Source organism: Panthera onca, chromosome A3 (genome assembly GCF_046562875.1).
Source record: "Panthera onca isolate mPanOnc1 chromosome A3, mPanOnc1 haplotype 2, whole genome shotgun sequence".
In the NCBI taxonomy this organism is placed as follows: Eukaryota; Metazoa; Chordata; class Mammalia; order Carnivora; family Felidae; genus Panthera; species Panthera onca.
The window spans coordinates 25,994,917-26,019,567 of NC_138341.1; the positions used below are offsets into that span (position 1 = coordinate 25,994,917).

General features: G+C 32.9%; 1 protein-coding gene across 5 annotated transcripts in view; it reads right to left on the minus strand.

The window, feature by feature from the left end:
* Positions 1-388: 388 nt before the first annotated feature.
* The window catches only part of MEMO1 (mediator of cell motility 1), a 128,641-nt gene continuing 104,378 nt past the window's right edge, over positions 389-24,651 (minus strand). For 4 of the 5 annotated variants that reach the window (XM_060645241.3, XM_060645220.3, XM_060645225.3 and 1 more), the window contains 3 exons: positions 18,673-18,749; positions 8,660-8,764; positions 389-7,332 (listed from right to left, as the gene is read on the minus strand). In XM_060645241.3, the coding sequence (XP_060501224.1) occupies positions 7,201-7,332; positions 8,660-8,764; positions 18,673-18,749 (314 nt within the window). In that variant the 3' untranslated portion in view covers positions 389-7,200. Of the gene's footprint in view, positions 7,333-8,659; positions 8,765-18,672; positions 18,750-21,775; positions 22,079-24,651 lie in introns of those variants that run through there. The other variant, XR_013554779.1, reaches the window with a different exon arrangement.

Below are 24,651 nucleotides of genomic sequence, written 5' to 3' on the forward strand. Positions count from 1 at the left end.
CCATCACTGGCTGAGGGCTGCTCCCAAGGCATTATCTTCCTAGCATTTCCAATCTGCCCTGTGTACAGATGAGACAATCCAAGGCAGAGTCACGGGTGCTTGCAGGACACTCTATGCATGGACTGGAAGGGTGAGAGCCAAGCGTTTGCTGCAAAGTCTCACCATCAGTAATTCACATACCAATAACCTAAATTTCACTTTTGTCAGTGTCCCATTACAAACCAGCGGTGCATTTTAACGATGGCAAGCAACAGAATAGAATTTTTAGGTCTTAAAGTAAACTTCCGAGAAAAGAAAATAGAAGTCTTCAGAGTTAGTAAAAGTATGGAGTACTTTAATCTACCAAAAGAAGTCTATTTTTGCCTAAATTAATCAAAGTAGACATGTACATGAATGATTCCCATTTTTATTAAAGTTGCAAAATCCCATTACTATTTGAATTTAACATATCTCAAACAGCCAGCACCAAAAACAAAACATAGAGTAGTAATAGTAAGGTACAGCATTTCTAACACATAGGACTGAAAATTAGAGGAACTGAGTTCTTGTCCTTGCTCTGATACTAACTAGCCATGCAAACTCATGTAAGTCATATTATTTGTATGGGCCTGCATCAGGTTCTCTACCAATAATAAAGTAACAATGTCTGGCCTACTTATTGTAGAGACTAAGAGGAAAGAAAAAGTTGTGAAACGTTTTAAAAATTAAAAGTACAATATATTTAATAATAAGGTATTATTATTGTCATAAAAAGCCAAAGGTGGAAAGGGGTCATATCATTCAATTCTAACTCACATTAATAAAGAAAGAAACTCTGCTCTAGCAAAGAGCACTGACTTGTTTCAGCAAATCCGTAGCAACTCATCAGCAAAGCTGAAAATGAATTCCAGTGAAAAAGAAGCTATAGTATCTTACTAGTTCAGAGTTGGCTCAACATGTCATTGGGCAAGCAGCTCAAGCACATTTTAATTACTGTTTTTAAAACTTTGTAACACTTCTAAATACCAGTAAACACCAAAAGATACTGTAAAATATGAACTAAGGACCTTGGGCCAGTGGTTTCAAATTTACCAGATCACTTACGCTATCATTCATTTCATTTGGCACTACAAAGAGCCTGGGAATATTAAATTCTACCATCTTTTAAAATCAGTAAGGAAGCTGGTTTCCACAATTAAAAACTGAAAATGGAAAAATCCAATTAAAAAATGCTTCCAATTAAAAGGATTATACTTTCCTGTCCTTCAGAAAACACTTCATATGAACACTCTTTTGTTCTCCTTGCTTTAAAATTCATCAAAATCGAACAAATTTTGTCTATTGTATTAGATTCAAGTGGATAAATTTTAATAGAAAAGAAAACTTAGAAAAAATTCCATTTATGAAACTGTTAAGCTAAAAATACTTTTGTTAAATCTATCTACTTCAACAGTCTAAGTATTTAATTTAAAAACTCACAAAACTCTGTCATTCATATGTCATTTATATATCATTCTAGTGTTTGTGTTGGGTTTTTTTTTGAGTTTTCAACATGTTCTAGTATTTCTTACTTAAATGTATATAACACCACGTTCAGTAAGTAATTTAGAGAATATGGTGGTCAGAAAAATTAAAATATTTTCGAAAAGTTGCACTGGCCGATTTAAAGACCAGAAGTCAGGTCTTGCACACAGCCAAATACACTTGGTCTTCAATAGCTTAATAATGGTTTTTATATGCTCTTTGGTTTCACTATTAGGATGACAGGAAAAAAATAGGACTACAGTTAGTAAAGTTAAAACCTCACTGTACAGTATGAAATACGCATTTAAACATTTTATAATGAAAAACCAATTGTATTAAATTATGGCTTTCAAAATCAGAAGAATTGGCTTTAAAAGTTTTTTTCTATTCTTTTATAGGGTGTTGGCAAAAACCTTGTATTAGAGTTAAACTTACACACATAAGCAATAAATGTGACACATCTTGGGCACAAACCACTCTGAAATCCCCCAGAGAACCTTTAAATAAACAATAAATCTAAAACTCTAAATTTCACATAGTACCCCCAAAAGCAGCATTTATCAATGAACTCATGATAGGCAAACAAATTCCATCCACAACAGTGACTTTAAAAAGACAGAAGTCCCAGTTACCAGCATCACTTGAAGTACTTTTACCAAATATAGCACAGTCAATAATAGTGTGACCTGTCACTCAGTTGTACTTAAGGGTAAAAGAGAAAGAAGGCAGAAAAAATTTATCTGCCAGCTGCTCTTGGCTCCCTTCCTAATATTCTGACATTCACACGTATAAAAAGAGCAAGCTCCCTCAACACCCTCTTCTGCTATGGTTATGGCTGTTTCAATGTTGAAGAAGCACCTGTTTAACAAAGTTAAGTCAATGATTTAAAGAACAACTTAAATTTATTTTAGTAAATAGAAACTTCTAGCTTATATTTAAATGTTTTCACTAAAACAAAAGCATATTAATTATTCTAAGGGTCCAGTGTTCCTCCACTAACATGTAACAATCAATTCATAATCTATGTTGAAAGTTAGTGTTAAATGATCAAAATCAATTTTTATTTAAAAATTACTGCCCTTGATAATTTTATACACATGAAGTAAGTTCCATTTTATTTGTACTAATTCCATTAGCTTTTTTTCAGCTTGGTGTTCCATCATTTTAGATCTACACCAATAATATACCCAGGATGATGCCGATGCTGAAAGTAAAGGATGCTACTCTGAGAACCACTGATCTAGCTTTTGAGTACTTCCAATGCTTTTATGAGGACACAGCTGATTCGCATTTAGAAATTCTCACACAGAACATTGAATGTGGAACCAGAAACTTCCATTTCTTAATTTTTCCACCAAGAACAACAAAGAACAACTCTATCCCTTCCTACACATGGTAATCAAGTATTGGGGGGGGGGGGGGGGGAACTCCCTCTCTTTAAACTTATCTTCTCCAAAATAAATATTATCAATTTCTTTAACTACATCCACTCTCTATAGCACTCACGACTTTCATCATTCCAGATGCTTCCCTATGAACACTATAGTTCATAATGTCCCCCTTAATATGTAGCACTTACCATTCAACATAATAATATAAACGTTTTAGACTGAATGTCAGGCTGCATGTGGTTTATTACACCTCCTAATCAGTAATAGTTCTACAACCACACTAGGTCTTTCAAGCAACCATACCCCAGCACTACCCAACTGCCAGTCTATGGACTAATACTAATCTTTGATGAAGTTTTCAGTGATCCAGAGTAAATGAGACCAAAACAGTGTAGTAATTTTCCCATCAACTAAATACTGGGCAGGGTGGGAGTGGGGGGTTAAATATTAAGGGATGGTGATGAAAGATGGTAGTCACAAAATAGAGTCACATTTTACCATATCTCTTAAATTATTCGTCTATGCCTAGAATACTCAGGTAAAAGGTTCATCTCATCCATCTTCTAATACCATCTACATAGCCAAGGGCTTAAAATAATTTCTATAATTTGCAACAACCAGTCACAACCTCCACTCATCACTCTTAATTTTTGGTAGCAAAGCAAAACTCTCAATGGACTTCAGCAAATGAAAGGGCTTCAAAGTGTTTTAACACTAGCTCCTAAGACCTCCCAGTTTCCTTTACCCACTTCCTTACTTATCTTTATAATTCTACATAACACTCAAACCCAGCCATGTAGACTACATCAAATTAAGAGAGATTTGGGATAATATAAACTTAAAATCATTTGTTGCAGTTTAAATTACTGACCAATATTTGAAATACAAGTAAACTACAATATTTAGGACAGGGGATAGCAAACTATGGCCCATGGACCAAATCCAGCTGTATTTTTGTGTAAATAAAGTTTGAGTGAAACAGAGCCACATCCATTCACATACATATTGCCTATGGCTGCTTTTGTGCTACAAGTGGCAAAGGTGAACAGTTGGGACAGAGACTATATGGCCTGCAAACCCCCCAAATTTAGTATCTAGCCCTTTACACAAAACATTTGCCAATGTCTAATCTAGGGCAATAAACTATTTACTGCCAAAGAAAAATTTGTGACCTGCAACAATAATCAATGACTAACTCTGGACATACCACCCACACTGGAGTATCTAAATATAAACACTGGGATATCTGAATACTCCTTTATCCTACTCTGTATGAAGATTTGTTGCCCACCCAAGACAAAGCATTTACTTACCTGCTCACTGAGCTAATCTTTAACATACATTTCCCAACGCCTCACTAGCAGAATAGTGAAGAATCCATGAATATACTGCTCTGTGCAATCTACGGTTAAAAAAAAAGTTGCTGCAAATAACTCACAAGTACATAATAAAGAAGAAACTGTACAGAACTACATAATAATTTCCTTTACATTTTAGATTTCAAATACAAAACACTTTTAAGGCACTTAAAGTAGAAAAGCTTATTATTTAGGTAATAGTAACTGTATTGAATTATGCAAATTAATTTCCCTTTTGTGTTAAGACTTTCATTTTTATGTATGCAGAGTTGAAATTAGATAAAACTTCTAATTTAATCATGTAGCTTTTTAACATTTAAGTGACACCAGAATCTCTAAAGAATAGTCCCAACACTAAAATACTTTGATACTAAAATGTCCTTAAAAGATCACATCCACATTTTACAGATGAGAATGTCTCAATAGAACACAAAATATTTATGGTAAGAGAACTCAACAGTGGCACAGACTGAACTAGAATCCAGTACTCAACTACCAGTTTGGAACTCTTTCTACTTCATAATTGAGTATGAAAGATATGCTCATATTCTAGGAAAGGGTAGAGTGATGGTGAAATATTCCAGAGTTTCAAACGCACAGTAAACATATTCACAGGGGTGTCACCCACTCAAGCTAAGCAATCCTCTCATGTTTTCTATTAATCAATCAATTACAAAATCACAGAAGGAAAAAAAAAATGTATTCACGGTAAAGCCACTCTTACTAGAATGATCAAAAGTACAACCAATTATTTGCTTAACAAATTGTCAAAAATTTAGAAAATAATAATCAATAGTGGAGAAGGGGAAGTATGATGGGTAGTCATGTATTGCTAATTTGGTACAAACTTTCTGAAGGGTAATTTGGCCATATTTTAAAGTGCCTAAAAAGTTCTCACCATCTAAACCAATTATCCCACTCCCATGAATATATCCTTAAGAACTAGTCAAATATACAGTTCAAATTTCACATACAAAGATGTTCATCCCACTATTATTTATAATTGTGAAATACTAGAAACAATCTGATATCCAAAGAGAGAACTGGTTCGATTATGGTATATATTCATACAATAAAATATTAGGCAGCCATTTTTTAAAAATCACACTTTCCAAGATATGGGGGAGTACTTAGGAAGTTATAAAAAGTAGGATATACAACTATATGGTCAATATAATCTCAATTTTGTTATTATGCACACACACAAACACATATACACACTCATACATATAAATAGCATAGACAAAGACTGAGAGGAGATACAAAAAATATTAACAGTGTTATCTCTGGATAGTGAAGTTGCAGACAATTTTTTTCTCTTCTTTATCCTTTTCAGTATTTTCTAAAGTTTCTATAATAATCATGTATCCATTTTATACTCAGAAAATAAAAATGCACTCTGTAGTCAAGTTTAAAATGTTTATAGTCTGTATAATAAATAAGGAATAAATATTTATGGTACTCAAAAGTATACCTAAGTGATGGGAAATAAATCATTAACGTGTACAAGTATAATTTCCATACACATATAGGTGGGTAGTTTTGAATCCGAAACATTATTTTTTCTCAATTCTTGAGTATAGAAAGTTGATATTTAGTAACTAAGAAATGCAAATCTTTAAATAAAATTGGTGCAAGGCATCTAAAAATTGTGCTATTCCGGCATAAGACTGAAGATACAAATGCTCTCCAGTGTGATGTAGATACCCAGTGTTATACTGAAACAGGTATAATCTAATACATGCATGGTGGCCAATAATTAACTAATCAAATTATATATATTTATATATTTTTTCCCCCGAAGTGACTAGGAATGGTCTATGCTAAAAAAAGAAATACAACACCATACCATTATTTTAGTTGGAAGAGCCGCACCAAAAATCATGACAAAAAAATTTGTAGAACTGTAAGAAAATCCAGTGGCTTTTTTTGTTTTTGTTATTGTTAATGATTTCTTGCTATAAATTCAAATAGAGAGTCAAACTGCTTAAAAGCACTACAAAGGCATAGCAGTAGTGTTTGGTCTGCAATGATTTAAAAATCACTAAGAATACTCTTCAACATTTCCTCATTTGCAGACTAGTGCCTATCAAACACAATCTTTGAAGGAAAGGACTACATCTACATTCTTTTACCAATCTTGAATTTATATCGTTACAATATAGTAATGACACAAAGTGATGTCACACACAAAAAGGCAAACTATATGTAATTTTAAAAGCTAACTTTAAAATATGATTCTATCTGTGATAAAAAAAATCACATAAATATGTAAAAAATAAAATACATCCTAACATATCTCTACATGAGCTGAAGTTTACCACTTTTAACATAAAAATTCTGAGATGGAATTAATAAAAAAACAATTTTCTTATGTACCACAGAGCAATAAGTTTAAATCAGACTATTTTGAGTTGTGTAGCCCTTTATTAGCAACTAAAATAGAAGGTATCTGTTGTACAACACGGGTAGTAATTGACTATAACTGGAGATTTATTATATTCTAATACAGATCATTTATAAATGCAATTTCTTTATTAAAAAGCTTCCACCCTTTTTTGTTTGTTTGTGTACAATTTGCAAAACTATTCTGAAAGCGGAATATATGTGCACAAGTCTGCAAAGAGTGCAAATTTAGGATATGGTAAATGCTTTACAAGTTACTCTCAAAAAAACTGTCTCCCACAACTGGGCCTTTACATTGCCATCTTTTTTGATCAAAATATTTTGATGCCAGCCTTCCTTCCACTGCCCTAAACTATAAAGCATTTTTTAATGAGTTGAAATTAAGGAAGGACTACACCTACTAGAAAAGAAGAGAAGAAAGTTCTATTAGTTTGAGGTTTCAGAATCCCCCCAAACCAGGACCAGTATCTTGGTAAGGGCTAGGCTGGGACCCCAGACAGAGAATGAGTATGTGCAGGTGGCATCCCTGAGGATTCAGAGCTTCAGTGGACCGTGAGTGCTCCCGCTGCATAACTCACTGAACTGTCTTGCCAGTTTCTACACTGGCTTGACTGGGCATAATTCAAAAAGGAAAAGCTCATATTCATTCCATTCTTCTGGAGCTCTGTGATAGCCTGGGGGGGAAAAAAAAATTAGTTACAACAGACCTCATAATAAAAAAGTGAGTACTCTTTGAATGTGCTGGTGGCTTAACTTTGTCTGCTTCACAGCTGAAGCCTAGATTCTTTACTCTTCTCTTGATTTGTTTCTTGAATATCTTGTCACATATTAAATAGGTAAAACAGAGGACTCCTTATTTCATTCTCTCAAAGAACTTCTACTAACCTAGCTTCTTGATAAGTATCAGTCATCTTTCACCCTACCTTTATTATATTTAATAAGGCCACTTTCAAGAAAAATATACCTCTCTTTTCTCTAAACCAAATCGGAGCCACTTCTGTCATGAAATACTGGAGTCTCTTCTTTGTCTAAGTTTGACGAAATGTGAAATACATATATAAATTAAGTTCTAAATCTAAGAGGTAAACCAGGATTTTTACTTTAATTGTGGATTAGTTCATCATTTACTTCATTAAAATTTTATTTGCTCCAATTCAGACTTTAGGAAATTAGTGCAGCTTACCTAGTTTAAATTTCAAGAATTAGTTTAAAGCCCTGAACAGGCTCTTCTTCCAGCCAATACTGCTTAAGAGAAAACCATTCCTAAAAATCCACAATGTACTAAATCAAATTACACTAAACGAAACTGGACTTCAAGGTCCTACCCTACCCTGTTCTAGACTAACATTACCTTCTCCGTGATTTCTCTGCCTCTCCAAACAATGAACACATTATTGCTTCCTCCTCTCATTCCTGAGTATATACACTTTCTTCTTTCTTAAAAAGTCTCACATTTTCTTTCAGGAATGCCATACTGTTTTATTTATTAGAGGAAAAATTATTGTTATTATCTCTTTCAAAAATCCAACTACCTGAAACTTCTGCCTCTTACTACTCTTTACATGAAATATTATTGTTATAAAGAGAAAAATATATACATGCCATCTGTCTTGTGTTACTAAATTATGAGTATCTGAAGTTCAAGAACAGAGTCTTCTGTTTATTTTTTATGGAGTCTAGAACATTAAATAAAACCGAAAAATTAATAAGGTTACTTATTACCAAAGAACATATTGGCTGTGAGTCAAGAGAAAAACTAGGCTTCTATTCTAAATTATTTTTCGATATTTAAAAGAAAGCACTGGCCTGTCTTCCAGTAAAAACTTTATTCATGTAACCAAAATAATGGAAATCCAAATTATCTTAAGTGTACTAAAAAGAATATTTATTATATGTACCTAAAAACAATGCTAATAAGGTAGCACAGATGATAATAATTAAGATATTTTGAAACATCACAGGATCAAATGTTAAAAATTAAGGCTTCCTAAGGATACTCACATTTAATAACACCCCAATGGGATGTCTTCCACATATAGTATTATGGTATTTCTTCAAGTAATTGCTAAAAGATACGGGGTCTAATTGTTCTATAATACTCATACCCTAAAAAAGGAAGAGAAAAAGAAGATGAAAGACAAAGAAAAAGGTACATAATTTATTATTTTCTCATGACATTTTAAAACTGTTACTTAGAGCTAAAAACCATAATTTTTTAGTTAAAGAGAAGTAAAGAAAATACATTAAGTAATCCTTGTGAAATATCCAACTCATTCATCAAAGGTAATCTCATTATGGTCAACTCTAAACAATAGCTATACTTTAGTAACAGAACACTTCCAATCTTCAGTTTTAGTTTTTTCTGACCTCCTGGTATGTTTCTACAGCACCATCACCAGTTACCACTTGGGTCACAATCCTCAAACATTTCACAATTTTATATTTTTCTTATATAAATATATTTAGGAAAGTAAATCTGCTGTGAAAATGTTCATATAAAATCTAAAATTAAATTTGACATATGGCTGGTTTTTCCCCATAACTACCATATTTCTCCTGCCACTGGCATAAATAATTAAAAGTTTATTATAATTTAGCTAATTCCATAACATACACTTAAACATAACATGCAAGGCATTCTGAATTATCAGTATGTGATAAAAAGATAGCACAAACTAAGAAAAAGCTACCATATTTTAATTAATTTAAAGCTCATAAAAGATAAATGCTTAAGCAAAATCGTCCTTCTTTGAATAGTTGTTAAAAATCTTTTTCTCTCTTTATACCTTCAACTATAATGCATTATATTTAAGATTTTAATTCAGAATCAAAAATCTTATTAATATTATTAAAACAACCACTATGACTTGGACACTTATTCACACTAAATTCCATACTCTGCAAATGCCTTTAAATAATGTGTTCATAGTACAATAATAGAGAGCACCTTTAATAAAGCAAATAAATCACTGATTCTCATTCATTCACCAATTACCTTACCTTGTTTTCTAATGCAGGTAAAATATTTTACATTTGTGTCCAACAGACTGGACTAACATACTCTGAGAGGAATGTAAATTGTGGTTTAACCAGGGAATCAACTGCTATATTTTGTGTGGTTTTTAAATCATATTTCAACATGTTTTAAAACAACAGCAGTGGAAAAGCACCTAGAGTAATCAGATGAACACTCATCTGAAAAATGACAGTAATCAGTAGATCAGTAGGTTGCATACAAGTACTGCAGTGGCAGCATGAAAATTTAATTTTATAAAGAACCTGTTTTCAGAGTATTCAAGTCATTCATAAATATCATCACACTTTCCTGCAAATACATCTGAAAGATAGTTGTGTGTATGTAGTCAACTTTCAATTGACTGCACATCAATTAGCCACTCTCAGATCTGTCCACAACCAGTGTTTAATGTGCTAAGTTGTTTTCCCTTACAGACCAGGAGGCTTCCAGGTCAACAGTCTCCAGTGACATATGGTGCAAGTTCAGAGAAATATGAACAAAAACTTAAACCTAAGATAAACAATTAGTATCATGATTCTGGTACAAAGAAAATGACACAATATATTTCCAAACCAAGTAGTAATGCAGAGATGGAGTTACAAATCTCTTCCATACATATGGATAATCAAGATATAACTTCCTACAAGATGAAGAAACTGAGGCATTAAAAAAAAAAAAAAAAAAACAGTTAAAAGCTTGCCTCTAAATTTCTAATATGAGGCTCTTTCTCACTGACTTACTCTGCTTCATATAGTATAAGAGACATACAAACAATTCTTTAAATACTCTCACATAGTTGTAACTGGTACACACATTTTGAGAGAACTTTTATTGTTTCTGGATGAAGTTGGGACAGCTTACCTTAAATAGAATTATACTCATCAGCAAATTAGGCAACACTGAGGTTCTGTTACATGTTTTACTATTAAAATCTTAATGTACATTTTGAACAAACTTCTCACATTTATATATTGACATGAAAAATTCAAAGAGAAGAAAACTTAATGCTCAAATTTGTTAAAGACAAAGAATTCAAAATGGCTGGCCAAGAAGCTTCATAGAGAAAGATATAAAGTTATACATGTAGAGAAGACACTACTAAATAACGTGTTCAAAATTAAGATATAATGGTTAAATTACAGAAGGGAAAAGAAAAAATTGAGATGATGAAAACTAAGGGATTAAAATTAAATTTTTAATTCCCTAAAGTGTGTTATATACCTACAAGGACAAGAATCAATTCCATTACAATCAATTCTCTGACAAATAAAGATAGTGAAAGGGTATGCACTTTTATAAAGGGATACAGAGAAAAAATAAGGCTTTTCTCATGAGTGAAAGTCTCCAATTGGAAAATTCATAAAGTATTGCAAACAACAGCAATAATGATAATGAGAAAGAGGATATCTATGAAGTAATAGAGAACATTGGCATATATTCTTTTGTATATATTTATATTTTGATGCTAACAATTTTTAAATTACTGTTACCAAAATTCCAAGGAGATGAAAATGCTAATTTAATACTACTGCCAAAATTCGCAGAAGATGAAGAAACTAAGTGCTTCTCAAATATGCTTAATCTTCTATTCCCTAAAATACTAGAAGATATGATCAAAGAATCTGAAGTCCAGGTGATGAGAATCTTGCCTAGGGCCTAGCACATTGAGAATCTGTTGGCATGAACTTAAATCTAATATGAAACAGTGAGGATCTAAGATACAAAACAAACATCATGAACTCCAAAAGCCTATATCCATCACGATGTGGGTTTCTGAGAAATTTAGCAGCCTTCAACAAGAAATCCTCAGACTGAAAGCTAACTCTCTACCTTGAGGGGGGACAAGGGCAGAGGGAATCTATCATTATGCTGACTCTCCAAGTAATGAGTAAAAAAGCCTGTAATGTCAAATCCCAAGTGGCAATCCTAAACGAATACACAGTTTTAACTGACAAAGCTGAAAATTCAGGACTCTGATTAAGACAACAAAAATCTTCCCTTTTAAAAAAAGTTTATCTATGATATTTAATTTAAATTAAAATTTTTCAATGTTTATTTATCTTTGGGGGGGGGAGAGAGAGTGGGGGAGGGGGGAGAAGGAGCGGGGGAGGGGCAGAGAGAGAGAGGGAGACACAGAATCGGAAGCAGGCTCCAGGCTCTGGGCTGTCAGCACAGAACCCCATGCAGGGCTCAAACACATGCACTGGGAGATCATGACCTGAGCTGAAGTCGGATGTGTAACTGACTGAGCCACCCAGGCGTCCCAAATTTAATTTAGTTTTAAATATTATCACCCAGAAGCAATCTCCCTCTAAAGTAACAAACACAAAAAAGGAGCAAACGTTTTTAGAGGACTTTAAGACATAAGAACTAAAACCATGTCTTTTTATTACTACAAACACATAATTAATCCCATATTATCATTGAGGCCTCATTTTCTAAAGTAAGGATATATATATATTAGAGAGATGAGTATACATTTAGGGAGGCAAGGTAAGAAAAGGAAATATTCTGCTTTCTGTAAGAGGCGACGAGATAAAATCTTAGAGTGAAAGAAGTTTTATGGGGGAAAAAAATCACCCTAAAGACAGCTGTGCTAAGAAGCAACATACTAATAAATAGCTCTCTTAAAAGAAGATATTATAAAACCTTGGCCTAAGTTCAAGAAAGAATAGGAGTAGACAAATATGAACAATTTCACTTACAAAAGAATAGGAAGAAAAGTAGCTCAAGTTCAAATTAAATGAAAGGACTACGAGTAAATTTGGAAGGAAAATACATTATAAAGATGGCTACAATGACACTTTCAGATCCTCTCTGCCGAATCATAAATAAGCTGGCAATGTCCATAATGACACACTGGTCTACATCAATAGTGGTACAGAAAAAAATTACGTTATGTGACATATATAAAATATGTATGTATGTACTTATGTATCTTTAATGTTTCTAGTAAATAATCTCCAAAGTACACAAAAATCAATGTCTTAAAGTATGTTCTGCTTTGGTCACTATGATTACTGAAATTGCAAAGTACTAATTACCAAAAACATAATCAGGAGCCAATTCTATTGTAACACTTCCAGAATCTATATCTCCTGTAACTAGTTACTTTTTTTCCCCCAATTACAACATCTGGAAGATCCAGTTTATTTTCCTATATATTTTTCTTTACATATCTTTTTCACATAATTCAATTCCAAGATATTCAAATGTTAGAGATACAATTATTTTGCAATAAGAGGAAAAGCTGTTTTTCTTCTGTTTTTGGAACCTAGAAACCCTTTTACTTACTTTAGTAACTATATGTAACAAGATTTTCCTGATAACGAAAAGAGCCAAAACTTTATTACACACTAATTTTGAACAGATTGTACCTAAAATTTTATAAATAGTTTTTCATTTTATCAAACTTCAAAAGGCATAATAATTACAATTCAGAATTGCTAACATTTGCTAATACATCTAGAGAACCATCCAATTATATTTGCTCTCAAAAGATTGCACACATAAACTAAAATATGGTTCTCGAATGAATGAAATAATTTATAACATAAAATGGCACTTTGGAAAAGGAATATACAGAGGGATATTCACCATTTGGTTATATAAATCCGTTAAAAATCAGGTTATATAAGAGTCTAACAGTGAGTGTACATATATACATATATGCATAAAGACATACATACGTGATTATATGTATGGAACTAACCATTCTGATTATTTCAACCCATTTACTCCAATCCCCCAGAATTGACTTATAACTTGAATTTAGAGCACGCTAATAAAGGAACGGAACACTTATGAGCCATTTAAAAATTCTATAAATAGAAAGGGACCACAAATATCAGACTCCAAGTCAACTATCAAATCAAATATCAAATTCAAACATATTAATAAGAAGCAAATACTCAATATTCAGTAATTGTATCCCAGTCTATTTAAATAAAAATTTAAAAATTATGCCCTGGTGATTTTGGACATCTAAAGTATGGTAAATCGGATGCAGACTTAGAAGCCAATCTTAAGCTTACTGGTTCTACATATACTTTTGAACAAAAGTTCTAATTTCAAAGACTTAGAAGCTACCAGAGAACGCAACAATTTCAGGAGAATTATGAGAATGATGCCAACGGATAAATGTTACTCTTTTTGCTCTGCCTCAAAGTAAGAAACCAAGGTCTATCTGCCTAACTGATAATATACATCAAGAAAGATAAACAAAGCTACTTCTCTTAATAATAGCTAACAATCAATATAGAATTAGAAGACTAAAAGAATTGGCGCGCCTGGGTGGCTCTGCCGGTTAAGCGTCCGACTTCAGCTCAGGTCACAATCTCACAGTCCGTGAGTTCAAGCCCCACATCGGGCTCTGTGCCGACAGCTCAGAGCCTGGAGCCTGCTTCAGATTCTGTGTCTCCCTCTCTCTCTGACCCTCCCTCGTTCATGCTCTCTCTGTCTCAAAAAATAAAATAAAAACATTTAAAAAATTAAAAAAAAAAAAGACTAAAAGAATTAAGTACGGATATTTATATATAAATATATATAAATATATATATATATATATACACACACATAGAATAGTAAATAATATTAAAGTTTTTAAATGTGACCACAGTTCTAGAGAGTTCCAAAGAATGGCACTATGTTTGGTGACTTCAGAGCACCGGGTAAACTAATATTTTGGGGAGAACATATCTCTGTGCTAAAAGCATCAACTCATGGATTCACAAATTCTTACCTGTGCAAAATTAAATGTTGCTTAATTAAAGTTGACTAATGATTTAAAGAGCTGAATAGAAAACAAGGGAAGACAGATAAATAGGAAATTTTGTTCTACTTAAACAGATTAGGGGCTATAGTAAGACAGTTTAAATTCACCTAACAAAGCAAATTTAGGAGTAAAAAGATGTTAGGACTCTTTCCATACTACCAAAAGGTGATCTCCTGGGGCAGGTATGGGCAAGTCTATTTTGAAAAAGTTCCATGGATGATTTAGGTTATAAAGACAAGGTTAAGGATTACTATAGTAGACAGTCTTACCTCTGGTCTGGCTCTGATTACCATCTACCTGTTAGAACTCTCAAACTTACTCCAGGCCTATTCTCTGGGCTTCAAGCCAATATAGTTAATTCCTTAGCAAAGCTCTGTTTAATACTTCTGAAAGAGATCTCAAATCTACCAACTTCTTTCCATATCCACTTATACCACCCTAGTCCAAGTTACTATCATCTCTCCCCTCAACTACTGCCCATGTCCATCATTACTACTCTTGAACCTTATGTAGAATCCATCCTCTACACAACCACCAGAATAACCTTTAAAAGAATGTGATTACATCATTTTCACTTCCCCTTGTACTTACATACATTTCTTACCCTAGAATATAAAGTCCTCCATTATCTGCTCTCTGTCTGTCCCTCCTGCCACAGCTTGTACCATTCTTAGCCTTACCTACTGCACTCCTGCAACACTGTCCTTTTTTTCCTTTTCTTCACACACCAGCCTCTTTCCCATCTTTGCACAGGGAGTTCCTTCTGTCAAGAATGCTCTCTCCTCAGATCTGAATTTGGTTTGCTCCTTCTTACCATCACTATCTCAGCGTAATGTCTCTCCTCAGGGAAGTATTTCTACAATCACTCAGTCACCAATCACTCAAATCATTTACCATTTCAAAACCCTTTCTATATTTTCTGTATAGCACATATCACTATTGGAAACTAACTTATACATACCCTTACCTTTATAATATATATACATATTTATATATATATATATATATGTATATATATCTCCTCCTGTTAGAAAAAAAGTTCTGTGAGAGCAAGTGTGTTTACTGCCATATCTCCAACAGTGCCTAGGACTGTAAGTGCACTCGAAAATAACTAGCAAAATGAAAATCCAAATGCCTACCTGACTGACATGTCCACTTGGATATCTTAAAGGCAACAGCAAATATAACACATCCTTAATGGATTTATGATTTCCCTACTTCCGAAAACATCAGTCCTATCTTCTTGTGCTTTAAACCTAAGTGAATAGTACCAACATGCAACCAGCAGCATAAGTCAGAAATTTAGAAGCTATCCTTGATACTTCCTTCCTCAGCAAGTTCAAGCAATCTCCAAGTCCTATCATCAATCTATCTCTTAAATACACTGGATATATCCACTCTGTCCCTCTCTTCCACCATCACCACCCTATCCACTGTCTAAATTACCATCTGTCACCTGGATTACCAAACTGGTCTGCTGATTTCTCTTCTGACCTCCCACGCAGCCTACTTGCTACACAGCAGCTATGTGATCTATTCAAATACAATCTGATTTTATCACTTTCCTATTTAATACCCTTTAAACAGCCTGCTCCAGATTCTCTAGCTTCATTTCTCACCGCTACCCTGTCCATTCTTCCATTGATTCACTCAATAACTATATATATTTAGTACCCAGTGAAAGGCTGGAAAAAAAAAAAAAAAATGGACAAAGATCCTGATCTCATAAAGCTTATAACCTAATAGGGAAGGGTATCACCAAACAAATCAACAAATAACAAGTCACACAGTAATTAATATTGAGAAGAAAACTTAAGTAGGGTAGGGTCATAGAAGGACGGTTTACCATAGGGGCGTAATGGAAAGTTGTGGGCACATTTTTGCGAAGTCCCAATAATTAGAAGATGCTACTGGGAAATTTAGTGAGTGGGGTCCAAGGATGCTGATTGTCCTCTAACACAGGACTGTCCTCCACACAAATAACTGTTCTCATCCCAAAGCACTCTGACATGTCCACATAGATGAAACAATCATGTATAATTCTTTATACCCTTAACCCTATTTTATATATAAATACTAAGAAGTTTTGCCTGGTTTTAATATACAGTAGATTCGCCAGGAATTTCCATATCACGTAAACTGAGGGAAGGCTATATTTTGTTTAGGTTACAACTTTACTAAGAATTATTCACCATTTTGGGAAATCGAGTCACCCTGCAACACAGCTTAGCAATGTGAGTCACAAATATAAAATAACTGTTTAGGTCTGGATTGGTAGCTGTTATATTAATGATACAATGTGGAAGCATTTAACTACTTCATAATGTCTCCTAATATAGTTGGCATCTGGGTGCTTACACTATTAAAAAATATACTAGTTTATTATAAATTACTTTCCCTTTATTTCTTTTTCATATTACAGTTGGGGTATTTGCTTAATTTAATTATGTACGGAGGAAGATTATATTCACTAATTCATTCACTTGAAAAATATTTATTGAGCACCTACTAATGTTCTACTCACGACTCTAAGCACTTTGGATACGTCAGAGAACAAAATAAATTTCCTAACAAAACTGTGATAAGTACAATATTTAGTTTGTTGAAAGAAAAACTGCAGCAGGGTTAAGTGGATTGGGAATGCTAAATGGGTATGATGCAAAATTAAACAGGGCAGCCAGTACCATTGGGAAGGTGAAGCAGAGCAAAGCCACAGAGTAAGTGAGACAGTCGAGTGTAGAAAGGGCAAAAGTCCTAAGCTAGGCACATGTATGTCATTTTCATGGAACAATAAGGAGAGTGTGTGTCCTAAATATCTCTTACATCTCTACACCATAATAGCTTCTAAGTCTGTTCAATGACTACACTGTAAGTTCCATGAAGTGGGAAACAATGTTTTCTCTTCTTAACATCTGCAATACTTCACACAGTACCAGACACGCATTAGACACCCATTAACCACTTGCTACATGAAAAAAATAAATGACAACAGAACCAGAAAAGTTTTCTGAGGCAAGTGAGCACTAAGCCTCAGAAGAATAAGATCAGAAGGAGAAGCCAGAAAAGAATTAAAGACTGAAACAACAACATCATAAAGGCAAAAAAAAAGTCAGTAGATTAAAATCCAAACAAAATTCCAAAGCAAAAGTGTTCAGACATAATTGGATCTAAGTAACAAGATAAATTTAAATATGATAAAATCTCCTAAGTAACTAAATTTGCATTCATTCCATTTTGCTTTTAATAAAATATACAAGATAATAGCCCAGCTATAGTTTTAGATCCAGATTCTTTACTAAAATGTTTTATCTACTTTAGACTAAATATTCTTGTACTAAAACATATGCATAAGGCTTTTCAAACAGGGGTAAAGTTGATTTTAACAGATCACAGGCTTAAAGTCTGATGGAGTTTATAGAGACCACCTACTCCAAGTCTCTTATCTTAGAGATGACAAATTGAGGACTAGGGAACTAAAATGATGTCAAAGGTCAGAGCAAATTAGTGATTTATCTGCTATATTTAATATTCTGTTCAAATTAGAGATTCATCTATATTTAGTATTCTGTTCAAATTAATGATGTATCTGCTATATTTAATATTCTGTTCCAATCAGTGAGATATCTGCTATATTTAATATTCTATTTTAGGTAAAAAAAAAAAAAACAAAATTATTTGTATGACTTTTTAAATATGAAAACAAGTACTATGACTACTGTACTACTTCAAGAAAAATGACAGCAAGATCAATGTCTACTGTAGTCCTGGGCCATGTAAGAATACAATCATATTTTTAAATTCTATATATAAAACAACAAAATGAAACACCATTTCAGAAAATCCAAATGGTCAAAAGATACAATTAAATAATAAAATAAACTAAGAATTTGCTGTGGTTGTTTCTGCTTAAAAATAAGTAATGGCATTAGTATCCTGTCTTCCCTAAACCTGAGACACTCCCCCAAATAGCATCTAAAATCCAAATCTAATTATTCTTAGTCTCATTAATCAAAAAAAGATAAAGGAAATTTCAACTAATAGAAAAGGGATTATTTTTATAATCAATATTCATATGATGATAAACTATATTTTGCACATTTAGTTAGGTAGGTAGGGAAAGAATTATTAGTCCACTGTATAATTCAACATATTAAGTCTTGAATCACTAAACTGAAATGAAAGAAAACACCTTAGAGCATTAAAACCCACACCTGAAAGACTTACCATTTTATCTAGATGTTCAATGGATCTATAAATCTCCCCCTGGGATTCATCATAGTAACTGTAACGGAACCTTTGACCTTGAAACAAATATCATGTACAAAATAAAATAGGGAAAAATTAGAAGCTAAAAAGAAAGCAAGCGCTTACCAAATAATTTCAGTTCTCATGGAGGGCAAAGCACAGCTTAAGCCTCTGAGAGAATCATTCCCAAGAGCCCTTGTACATAAAAATAAAAGGCATATTTGGGAAGGTGATAAAGAAATGATATATCAACAGTGTTTTATGATGATAAAAACTATTTCAAACTGTAGAACCTTAAAGTGACGAGCAATACAAAAGACTAAGGAAACAAAACAGCTTAAAAGTTAGAAGCAATGTTAAACATATTGTATCAGTCTGTAACGGAAGGTAAACCCAAAGAATACGATTCAAGGAAATTTGGTTTAAGAAAACTATCTCAATGTAACAAATCAATGGAAGCTTAGCTTTTGCTGGATAAGTACAAAGATTTGATCTCTATTACAGAAAAAAAAAAAAATTGCAGGTCAGAGAAACACATGGCTTATGTGATTTTTATGACCTCAATAAAAAAATTTATCTCATTTTTGCAAAACTCTCTACTTGAAAAAGCAATACAGGTGCCTTAAAATAGGAGGCACAAAAGAATAAATATAATAAATAGTCCTACTCTGACAAAATCTCAGTAAGAGTACAAGCACAGAACATTCAACGTTTAGCTCTTCTCCAAGAGAGGGTAAAATGGAAGAAGCTTGAAAAGAAGACAGAAAACAAAAGGCTCAGGTAATACATTTTGCTTCCTACTATAGTTACATAAAAACCAAAAGTTAAATATATTCATAACTAATTGTGGTTATCTTATTCCACTGATTATGTTGTATTTCAGATACATCTACACTTGTATTTATTTCTGTGATGCCTATGTAGGAACTCATTACTTTTGTATTTAGTCATTTTTAAAGATCCATCAATGCACTTAAAAAGTATTAGAGTATACCAGTCATGTATGCACACACTATGTGTCTTGTAGCTTCATTTTTACACCAAAGTTCACATATACAATTATTATCTTCACACCCGAGAAGATGGGTTTCTCCAGCTGGATAATTATGATTTCTAAGTTTTCTGTTTAATCTTACTAGAAATGACGAGCAACGGAAAATAAAAAAACTTCTTTGATGCTCTTTTTTGGAAAAAAAAAAACCCACACATCATAGTTCTCAACACTTCCTTTACATGTTGATGTTGGTCATATTTGATGGTCATCTTTCTATAATATACTGTATTTCCTTAACTTTCACATTTTAGCTTTTCACATACATTACTATGTACAATTACTCAATGTAGCAGTTCTTACTTTCCCTCAAGAGCTTCTATTAAATCAGTATTGCATCTTATAATTCATGATATCCTAGAATCAGCAATAGGATTCTAAGACGATTATCTGCTTTCTGGATACAACAACTTTTTTTGTAAACACTGAAGATTACTAAATGTTGCCATAACTATGAGATCCATTACAGTCCTTGCACTGAAAAAATTCTTACATAGTGACAATTCATCACTCAATGCCCCTATGTTAAATAACTCATCATACATTTCTTTCAAAATTTAGAGTTAGGCTTAGTTTTGTTTTTCTTTACAGAATGTACATACTTACTCCTACCTAATAATGAGACTCTATAACCCTATTTTTCCTATTTTCCAGGTGGCTATTGGAAGGCTCAAAGACAAATCTAAAGCCTGTCCCAATAACTCATTGATTCAATTCATTAGTACGAAATTTCTACTTCTATTTCAAAGTTTTTTGGATAGAGTTATGCCAAATCATTTGTGAAATGAATGAACAATTAAATGAATAATCTTAGACAAGAAAATTCTGACTCACTGTCAACTATAGTAAGAGTAATATCCTTGGAAGCAATCACAGTGAATATTCTTCGAACTTGAACTGCTTCAGGTTATACTAATGTATTCTTTTTCTTGCTTCAGGAAATAGCTATTAGTTTTAGCTGTCAATAAACCCTGTGACTGGGACACAATCATCTAATCTGAAAACTGCTACTCTTCAGGTGCAGAGTAAAATGCATGGACTTTGTGATAACCATTTGCTACTGGAAAGTCTTTTCTGCGTATTTCCAAGTTCGGAGCTGCCATTTCAAATGAATGAAGTTGGTCAAACCTGCCTTAATCATAAGTGAAAAGGGTAACTATATTTGAAAATGCTGCCTTGTTCGTATGGACAGTTTTCAATGTAACATTCACTTAAAAGCTACTTCTGAAGAGAAAAATACAGAAAATGTTTCAAATGTTTTAAAATATTAAATCAGCATGTGATTTAAAAAGAAGGACAAAATACACAGAAGATTGATGAGCAAATGTTTAACATTTTGCTATCTACCTCTTGCTACTCTTTAGGTAGCTACCTTGCATTTTGTAGCTGAAGAATTGAGTAGAAATACTTATGAGCTCTAAATAATATATTGACTAAGTAGCTAAATCCACACTACATATAGCTACTACACTGAAAAAATACCTTACTTAAACAGCTCAAACTGTCTTTACAATAATTTTTAAAAATTGTACAAGCATTTAAAAATTACTTGAGTAATTCATTCTGGTCACTACACATACAGAAAACATCTAATCTGAAGTAAATAGTTTACATCATCCTAGCCTACATGTGTATATAGGTGTGGGTTGGTGTGCATGCGCTCATGCATGCACACACTTTAGCTACACACCTCTTGGAATTTGAATGCAAAAAAAAAAAAAAAACACTTTTGTATCTAATTATTAAAAAGTTTATCCAGATTTTATTTAGTGAGAAATAAGAGACATGACAACACTAGCACAATACACTGTTTATCAAATGCACCTTTAATCAAATATTTATTGATTTAAAATATATTATGATTTCATATAACTCATGATCAGACATTTGTTTTATAATACTTGTAACATTCAGTAAAGCTTATGCATCTAAACTGAGTAAATACAGTTGCCTATGTACCTGGAGAACTGGACTTGCATATTTTTATAAGTATGAATAAAGCATATCACATAGTAAGAGAAAATTACTTACCTGAAACTTATCCTTTCAGAAGGTACACTGGGAAAATGGATTCTTTGAGCCCCTGTTTCAACTCCAAGTATGAGCTTTCTAGCTTTAAGAGCCATTGACACTGCCCCTAGGGGCAGCACAAGCTTTGGAACTCCCCTAGTGAGTATGTCAGTAGTTTCTTCAGGTGCCTTCCCTCAGTTCTTTTCAAATTCAAAAGATGAGAGGAAAAATAACCCAAGAAAAAAAAAATCCTGTAAAGCAGAAACCTTACTCTTTGAGGGAAGGAGGGTAGCTCATTTGTGAATCCATTCCAGAGCACGCTTTCTGAGAAAAAGAAATACAGGTAAGTAATTTTCCCATCTCCAAAGGTGACTGGTGATTAATGAGTGGATTCACAGAGTGTGGAGAGTAAGCTCCAGGGATGTCTGTTTAACACACAACAATCAACTAATGAGGACAAACATAACAATGAATGGTACAAGAACCAACACTACTTTTTAAGTACCTCAAAACAAAAAGTAAAAAAATATCAAATACCTCAACATTAAGCTATACACTGGATTGTAGAAATAAACAATGAGCTTGGAAAGTTGATCAATAAACCTCCCAAAAGATTAGCCAACAAGACAGACTTTCAGACATATGTCCAGTAAAAACTGTACTATTATACATTCACTTAGTCACTTTATGTTTATATATTAAAATATTTTCAATTATTTGAGTTAACCTCACAACAACTTGTGAGATAGACTATGAGGCCATTCATTCTATACTAAGGGCCTAAACTGGGGACATTCATAATTGAAATCATAAAAAACTATAGTCCTTACATTCTGAAGTCTTAGTTATAATGTAAAAAAAAAGTCTTCTCTCATACTTGCAAAAAATCAAAAACTTAAATATGTCAAATTAGTATGTATGAAATTTGAGAAGACGAATATGAAAGCTTCGATAAGATGTATTTCTGAAATTAGCTAACTTATACTCAAACCAATTTCAATATTTAGAAAATAGTAATACCCTAGTATACTCCTAAGAGACTGACAACAGAAAGGAAAAAGAGCATGCATGAATAATCACTCGTTAATATATATTAAAGTAGAAATCTGAACTAAGATATAAAATCATAAATATTTAAGGGAATGCCACTTTTAATAGATGACACATACTTATAAAAGAGAAATTATGTAAACTTAGACAAATAAAAGTTTATATGTAAAAATCCAAAATTGCTGAAGTGACTGTAGTAAACTTTATTCATATTTTAATAATTTATCATTAACATTTACCAAGTAAATTTACTGAAGTTGATTTGCACTTAAAACCACCATAAAAGAAAAATTACATAGAATGAATCAACTTTAAAATTTCAATTTCTGTTAGATCCAGTTTCATTTAGAAACATCTTAGAAGTTAAAAATGTTAATGAAAGCTATCAATAATCTAAATTTGAAAATATGAATTTCAGAGCGATCAGAAAAGTTCAAACATTGTGTGTGTGTGTGTGTGTGTGTGTGTGTGTGTGTGTGTGTGCGCGCGTGGAGAGAGAGACAGAGAGAGAGAGAGAGAGAGAGAGAGAGAAGAGCAAAACTGAAAGTTAGGAAAACAGAATGAAAATTCTACCAATTAGAAAAACTAAAATAGGGCCAGTCAAAATTCTCTTATATGGAGCCATCTTATAGGACAAGAAACTTGATCAGAAAAAGTATAGGGGTCACATTACCTAACCAGAGTAAAGATCAATTACTAGCAGCAAATGTCCTTCACTTATGCCACAATCCCTGGTAGCAGCAAGAAGGGTGAAATGAGGTAGGATTATGAAAAGTGTTACTAGGAAACATCACTCTATTGGGCTGACTAATGAATTTCCATGTGGATTAGACTAACGATAAAATAAAAGGCGAGAATTGAAATGCTGAGGGTTTGGGGGGGGGGGGGGAGGATGCGGATTCAAATGAAGGGACAGAAAGAAGGGGCATAATGTAATCCAGGTTTCTACTCTCCCTTAGTTTTTCCCACCCAAAAAGAAAACTTGAGAATATTTTAGTCTTTCTGCTTTTTCTCTCTCTAATGCCATTTTCAAGTCCACATAAAATTTAAATGGGATCTGAGAGATGGAACATCTTTAAAACAAAGTACAATTGAAAAAAAAAAAAAAAAGTCATTCTTGTAATGGACACTGGCTAACAAATAGAATCAACCAGGCAAAACCCTGCCAATTACATACAGGTTTCCCACTGTCTCCGTCACCAAATTCCCTGCTTTATTTTTAACAGAAGCTGGACATAATATAAACAATGACTAGAAATGAAATTTGTTGTCTCTGCCAGGACTCTAATCCACTATTCAACAAAAACAAAATTCCACTGTATATATCTGAGTAATTTGTCAACTGTACCATAATCAATTTTTTTTCAAAAATCAGCTATTTAGAAATATACAGTGTGTTGACAGCTTAACTCAATGATACTTTGAAAATCTCTGAATATTTGAGGAAGTGAATCCTTCCTATGAAATGATTTACAATTCAGTGTTACCATTAATATGATATAGTAAAAGCAATCTATATAGTATCTTTACAAAAAAAGAAAAAAAGACAGAAGAAGAAACCATTAAGAAATACCTTCACAAGAAAAAGCTAGTTTTTTGAAGTGGGAGTATAGCATCCATTAATACAGAAAAGATGACCAACACCACCAGAGCATGAATTTAAGAAACATGAAAATTTCTGAGACATTTTAACCCATAACTAGCCCATGATTCATATTACTTCAATTAGGCACATAAAATAGAAAATAAATCTTACTTTATAAAAATGACAGTTACTATTACAATTATAGAGGGAAACACCAATTTTGAAATAGTATCCATGCAATACCTTGCACTTATCACCAGAC